The 7,503-nt window shown below is 34.4% G+C and overlaps 1 protein-coding gene across 1 annotated transcript; it reads left to right on the forward strand.

Annotated features, from left to right (window-relative positions):
* The first annotated feature begins 1,946 nt into the window (after positions 1 to 1,946).
* Positions 1,947 to 3,062, forward strand: LOC113291637. The gene is made up of 3 exons (XM_026541148.1): positions 1,947 to 2,229; positions 2,407 to 2,613; positions 2,665 to 3,062. Exons 1-3 carry the CDS (start codon positions 1,947 to 1,949, stop codon positions 3,060 to 3,062), a joined length of 888 nt encoding a protein of 295 aa, XP_026396933.1.
* Positions 3,063 to 7,503: the final 4,441 nt, after the last annotated feature.

Raw genomic sequence — 7,503 nt, forward strand, 5'->3', positions numbered from 1 at the left:
GATGAGGAGGAAGACTTTACGAATGAAGAGGAAAATGTTATTGCTGAGGATTCTCAAAATATTGCAGAGGATGAAGAAAGTGGTGAACATACTAGGCAGAACAAGAGAATGCGTAACTCTAAGTTGAATGAGGAACCTTCCAACAATCCTCATAATATTCATGTTACTCCTTCTAGCTTATCCCATAACTCTTCTGATGTAACTACTGATATTCATAACATCAACGAGATGGAGATGGACAGAAATGGTGTGGAAGCTGTTACCATGACTTCTGGACAACAAGGAAATCCTGCTACTCAGGTATTAAACTTTTCAGTTACTTTTCCTGTTACTCCTGATTTAAAGTTGTGTTCTGTCATTATTGGTTGGAATCTGTTCTTAGATAAGATGAAAATTTTGTCCTGGAATTGTCAAGGCGACTGTCAAAAACCTACAAGAGATCATCTTTTTCATTTAAATAGACTTCAAATACTGACTTGATATTTATTTCTGAAACAAAACTAAATGATGATAGAGTCTTAAAACTCTCTAAATCACTTTTGTTCCCAAACTCTTTCTTTGTTCCATCGGTGGGTCTAATTGGTGGTTTACTTTTGTTGTGGAAAGATGGTTTTCAAGTTGATATTGTGCACTCTAGTCCTAATATGATTAATTCTATAGTCTTAAATGATCCTTATAAAGGTGAGTGGTTCTTATCCTGTTTATATGGTACCACTTACAAAGAAAAACAAGAAGAACAATGGGAATTCTTTAGAGACCTTGGTAAGGCTGTTAAAATTCCTTGGGTTGTAATTGGTGTGGTTATGCTTCTTCTTCCAGTAATAGTATTATTACTCAATTATTAAGATAAGCATCTCTCATGGACTTAGGTTTTAGTGGCAACCCATTTACTTGGTCTAGTAACAAACATGGAACTGGTAGAATTAAAACTAGACTTGATATAGCCTTAGTTAATAGTGATTGGTTTCTAAATTTTCCAGATTCTAGTCTAACTCATCTTACCCAAAATGGCTCTGACCACACCCCCATCTTACTCCAGCTTTACAACAACTTAAATGTTAAGGGTAAAAACTGGAAGTTTTTTGAAACTTGGTTACATAATTCTACCTGTGAATCTGAAATTGTTAATTCTTGGAACTCTAATGTGTGTGGCTCTGCAGCTATTATTTTTGTGAATAAACAATCTAACACAAGGAAGCAGTTATCTCTATGGAACAAAAATACTTTTGGGCACATCCAAAGAACTGTTACACAGTTGAAAGAGAAATTGTCTTCTCTTCAGCAATCTGATATAATTGGTAACAATACTCACAAGGTTATCCAGTTGGAAGTAGAAATAGCCAGATGGGATGACATTGAATCTAGTTTTTGGAAGCAGCAAGGAAAGGATCATTTTCATGGTGATATGGATATGAATACTAAATATTTTCATACAAGGGCTAACATGAGGAAGTTAAGAAATAGAATTGATAGTCTTTTAGCTCCAGATGGAACTTGGTGCAGTGATAGAGCTAGTCTTGATTCTCTTCTTACAGCACAATTCAAGAAGATTAGTACTTCAGTTGAGACTACAGATTGTTATCATTTTCTTCAACACATTCCTAAGTGCATCTCAGATGAAGACAGTGCAGAACTCCTTCTCATCTCCACAGAAGCTGAAAATTATGACACTCTTATGTCTATGGAATCTTGGACATCTCCTGGCCCATATGGTTCCCTCCCAGTTTTTATCAAACTCAATGGAAGACAGTCAAAATGATCTTATTCAAATGATTCAAAGCTTCTTTCATTCAGGTTTTCACCTTAAACAACTGAATAACACAATATTTTCTCTCATTCTTAAGATAACTACACCTCATAAGCCTGAAGATTACAGACCAATATCACTTTGTAATACCTCTTATAAATTGATTTCTAAAATCATTGCAAGAAGAATGAAAAAACATATGGAGAAGATAATATCTCCAATGCAAGCTGCTTATGTACCAAGAAGATTGATCTCTGAAAATGTTTTTCTTATCCAAGAAATGGTTCATTTTATGAAGAAACAATCAGGAAGAGTGGGTTCTTTTGCTTTAAAGATGGACATGTCAAAGGCTTTTGACAAATTGTATTGGAATTTTCTTTTGGAAGTCTTGGAAAAATTTGGTTTTAGTGACAAATGGTGTCATTTGATCCACCAGTGCATCTCAACAACACAAGTGGAAGTACTTTTAAATGGTTCTCCATGTCAGTCTTTCAAGTCTACAAGAGGTTTAAGACAAGGAGATCCTTTATCTCCTTATCTTTTCATCATTGCAATGAAATCTCTTTCAAGGAATCTATCTTTTTGTGAACATGAAAATTCTATCTCAGGTGTAAAGATTGCAAGATGAGCTCCAAAAATTAATCATCTGTTATTTGCAGATGATTGTTTGCTCTTTGCCAAAGCTAATCTGGATCATACAAGGAAACTAGTTGAAGTTATTGAAGAGTTTAGTAATTGTTATGGACAAGTTATTAACTTCAATAAATATTCAATATACTTCAGTAACAATGTCAGTCCTTCTTCTAGTGAAACTTTAGCTGGAATTCTACAAGTTCCTATCATGGATCCAAAAGAGAAATATTTAGGTATTCCCTTTTTCATTTGAAGGAACATGAAAATTCCTTTTTCTGGTTTAGCTGAGAAAATGGAAAAGAGATTATCTAAATGGAATTCCACTAATCTTTCTGAGCCAGGCAGATCAGTTATGGTCAAACATGTCCTCAATGCCATTCCTGTTCATCATATGACATCTTTCAAGTTACCAGATCAAACTATCAAAGAGATTAATACTATGCAGGGAAAATTCTGGAGAACGAATGACTCAAATAAAGGTGCAATTATTTCATGGACCAACTTAAGCAGAGATAAAGAGGATGGGGGTCTTGGTTTCAGAGATTTGGAATGCTTTAACAAAGCTTTACTCTCCAAATCTGCTTGGAGACTTTGTACAATAAGTGATGATTTGTGGTCTAAAGCTATGGGTGCTAAATACTACCCAAATGATGATATATTTCAACATACAGTTAAAGATTAATCTTCCTATGCATGGAGAAGCATCAGTTCTCAAATACAATTCATCAAAGAAAACAGCAGCTGTAACTTAGGCAATAGAGAAAAGATTAGGATATGGAAAGATGTATGGATCCCTGGTATTCAGGTCCCTCCTGAACCAAAAACAAATGTTGTTAATCCTTCATCTTATGTTTTAGTTAAAGAGTTGTTCAGTCATGGAACTAATAGTTGGAATATTGGTCTTCTTAATAATATTTTTCTCTCTAGAATTGGTATTTGCAATTGCTGGTCTCCCAATCCACTTACTTCAGCAAGACACGTTAGTATAGATGTTAGAGAAAAATGGTTCCTTCACAGTTAAATCTTCTTACAAGAAACTGTATGTGGATACTCATGGTCAGACCGATATTTCTGAGGAAATGAATAAGGCTCTGAAGCTTATGTGGAAACTTCATGTTCTCCATAGAATAAAACACTTTGTTTGGAAATTCTTGCGAGATATTCTACCTACTAAAGTCAGAACTCGTCGTTTTGTAGCAAATGCAGAATTAATATGTCATATGTGTGATTCTGTAGAAGAGACTGCTTCCCGTATCATCATGCATTGCAACTACTCTAGAGCTGTCTGGTTTGGCTGTGCAGGGTTACAGTTTGAAGCTCAGATTTCTATTAGAGAAGAATGTCAGAACTGGATTCATCAGCATAGTCAGGGTTATATATCCACTGAAACTATTATAAGGCGCTTGTTCACTGCCTGGGCAATATGGAAGGAAAGATGTTCCTTAGTCTTTGATAATAAGTGCCTGAATCCCCAGGAATGTATCATCAGAATTCAGCACTTAACTATGGATAGTATAGAAGCTAGGACAAAATCATCACATAATTTAGCTTCTCGAGTATCCAGATCTAATTTAAAATGGGATCCTCCTATGCATGGTTGATACACTGTTAACATAGATGCTTCTTATGATTATTTATCAAAACATGCAGGAACTGGACTGATAATTCGCAATTCTGCAGGTACATTCATGGGAGAAAAATTTGCGATTTTACAAAGCAAGCACTAAGTCCTGAGCACGCTGAGGGGTTGGCATTATGGGAAGCGGTGAAATGGATTAAGCAGTTAAAGATGGAGGCAGTCAACTTCGAAACAGATTCTACTATCCTGGTTGAATCTATCACTAAGGGCCAATTTAATATCAATTGGCAATTTCATAACTTTATTAGAGATATTATCTTGTGTTTTAAATATTTTAAGAACTGGAAATGTTATTATGTTCCAAAGGAACGGAATAAAGTGGCAGACATTCTAGCTAAAACAGCTCGCACTGAGAAGCTGTCGAAAGAATGGTCTGACCACCCTCCTAGTTGTATTACTGATCAACTCCTACTTGATATAAGGGGATGATCCTTTCCTTCAATAATATTTCTCTTCGTACCAAAAAAGAAAAAAAAGGATACATAAGTACTACGGGTAGAAACTACACAGAAATAAAATCTACAATTTCCTAACTGAAATATAAAGTCAAAAGACTACAGTAAGAAGACACAAACTTAACACTAACCTATATTATAATAGATGGACTCCTAGACTTCTAAATGAGAGATGGAGTAATGGACTTTAAAATGACATTAACCTCGAAGAATGAAATATGCTACTACAAGCAACTAAATAAAGTATGCTAAAATGCAAATGAGAGAAGATAGTTTATAGCAAAAGACGAAAATTAAGTGAATGAAATACACAGTAAACAAACAAAATCAACAAAAGTATGCAGATATATGAATCCTAGACGACGAATCAATAAAGAGAAACCAAAGAAAATCTAAGCAAAGTGCAAAATCTATAGGACGCAAACACCCACACTAATGTACAAATGCTGCTATAAAAACAAGATAAAAAAGAAACACAAAAGTTACAGAACAACCAAAACAAAATTTATATTACATATAGAAATGATAATGATATGAATGGAACAAAAATAAAAACAAGAACTAAACAAATTCACACAAATATACAATATTCACAAATCTAATTACAAACTAGCAAAAACAGAACCTATCGATCTAACTACACCATTTTCCAACTCTCCGGCGTCGGCGCCAAAAATTTGGTAGGACTAAAACAAAATACCTACAATTATACTAAACCGCAAGCACACATTGTCTACAATGTAAAACATGGCAAATACGGTCGATCCTATGGATTGGTGAAACTAAACTTCTAGGTTTACTTTTACTAATTTAGCCGAAAAGGGTTTGTTGATACGGTTGGATATGAATGACTATACTAAGGAAACAATACTAAAATTCAACTAAAGACATTGAGGCAATCGAATTCACTGCTTAACCTGCACTAGATAATTCAATTATGGATATTATTCTTGTCCTTTTAACAAATAACGGTGAAGATTCGAGTCTGCCGCATATTCAAGGTGATCTGAAGATGGATAATTTATCACAACTAAAGTATTCATCCTAAGCATTAATTGTCTGATTAAAACACAACTAATCAAAAGACAAATCGATTCATTTAAGCATGAGTTGCAGCAACAACATAGAATTGTTCCAACTACCTAGGTTGCATGACAAACAAGATGAAAGTAATATGTTGTAGTAAAAAGATTAAATCTATCCTTAAGCAGTTAAGCACAACAAAAACAAATTCATAACCAAAATCATCTAATATTAGATTAAGAGTTTCATCTCTAAGCCCTAACTAAGAAATTAGAACATAATTGAAAAATACTAAAAATAAACTTAACTACTGTTTGGTGCACCGGCTACTCCGTGCTTGAGTTTTACAATACAGACTCTCCCCAGTTTATAGATACTTTCTCCAATCCAACAAATCAATCACCATTACCAAATCACAATAAAATATTAAAATTATCGTCACTCACAAGCTGATTTTCTGTTGAGGTTTCTTCACCGACGCCTATTGTATACAGGGTATGGGCTGCCATGACCCATGAGGTGGGTTGTAGAGAACAAGACATGCACGCCATAATCTGTTTAGCTCCAAGATTATCTTCAACCTATAAATAGGTTACTGTGGGATGATAATTGGTACTTGTAGTGATGGAATTGTGTATGACAGTAAAGAACAGGGCGTTGATATTTTTGGAGTGTAAAATGGGGAATAAGAACACAGTAAGGTGGAGGTATGGATTTGACAGAGATTGACATGGGAAAGAAAATAGAGAAGAAAAGATTTCTCTGATCGTGGAAGTGGAATGGAAAGTGTTAGGGATCCACCTTGGTGTTAAGCACTCACACCTAGATTAGGTATATAAGAAGTGAATTGTTTGGGTTCCCTTTTGGTCTAAAGGTGCAGAACACCTGGCCTTACATTCTGTTCCATTAACTTGAACCATGATCAACACATGACCAGCACTTGATTCCTTCCACTTCTAAGACACCATTTGGTGCAATATTTTCATATCCCAATAAACCCTCTGTCACTTTACTCTTCAGTCAGCTGAAACTCTATGGAGATCCCCATGTTTATTAATCCTAAAAACCAAGCACAAATTATTAATGCTGAAACTCTATGGAGATCCCCATGTTTATTAATCCTAAAAACCAAGCACAAATTATTAATACAGTATCTACAAAAAATTTTTTTTTATTGATATCGGATGATGCAAAATGCATAATTCGACTTAAATATGATATTAAAGCATTCAAGATGTGATAAAAGATAACAAAAAGATCTAGAAATATGCATTATTAGGCACTGACCAATAATCGTAGTGGCTAAGTGGGGACAATATCGGTGGACGATCAGGTCATTACAATTAGGTTATTTAATTAAGAACAATCATTGTAACGCTTGAATTTATCAATGAATATTATTTTTTGCTTTCAATATAATGTTAAATCTCTGTACATCAGAGAGAAAGTAGCTCTTCTGTTCATCATCTTGTAATTCTACATCCAGGTACACTATATTATCCTTGAAGGCATTCCTGTCTACATCATGTCCACCTTTATTCTGCCTAAAACTGTTACTAAGAGAACGTCGGGTATTATTAGAGATTTCCGGTGGAGGATATCGGTTGGGGAAGAAAGAATTTACGTAAAAGCTTGGAAGGGTCTCTGCAAATCCAAGAAAAATGGTGGTAATGGTATCAAAGATCTATTCTATTATATAAAGGGAACTCCCCTTACTGTAGCAGGTGAAGCTGCAAATTGTGTTGGACTATTTTACCCTTAGATCATACCTTTACAAGAATTGCATCAAAATAAAACTGAGGATATATTGGTAATTTGCAGTAACTTAAGGTGCAAGAAAAAATTAATTTTGCCCTTAGTTTTAGATCTTTGTTTCCATAATCAAAGATTCAAAATCAAATCATTTTGATCAGAATAAAAAAAGATACAGATCATAAACTTTAGAACAACAACCCAATTGAATAAGCACCTCTAACCCAAAGAACATAAGAAAAAAAAATCTAAGC

The sequence above is a fragment of the Papaver somniferum genome, chromosome 6, assembly GCF_003573695.1.
Source record: "Papaver somniferum cultivar HN1 chromosome 6, ASM357369v1, whole genome shotgun sequence".
Classification (NCBI taxonomy): domain Eukaryota; kingdom Viridiplantae; phylum Streptophyta; class Magnoliopsida; order Ranunculales; family Papaveraceae; genus Papaver; species Papaver somniferum.

Bases quoted from the DNA above. Each gene is read 5' to 3' on its own strand.
- LOC113291637 (XM_026541148.1), top strand. From the start codon at position 1,947: ATGGAGAAGATAATATCTCCAATGCAAGCTGCTTATGTACCAAGAAGA. The intron at 2,230-2,406 runs GTCAGTCTTTCA...TGTTATTTGCAG, and splicing joins ACTTTTAAATGGTTCTCCAT to ATGATTGTTTGCTCTTTGCC. The intron at 2,614-2,664 runs GTATTCCCTTTT...TTTCTGGTTTAG, and splicing joins TCCAAAAGAGAAATATTTAG to CTGAGAAAATGGAAAAGAGA.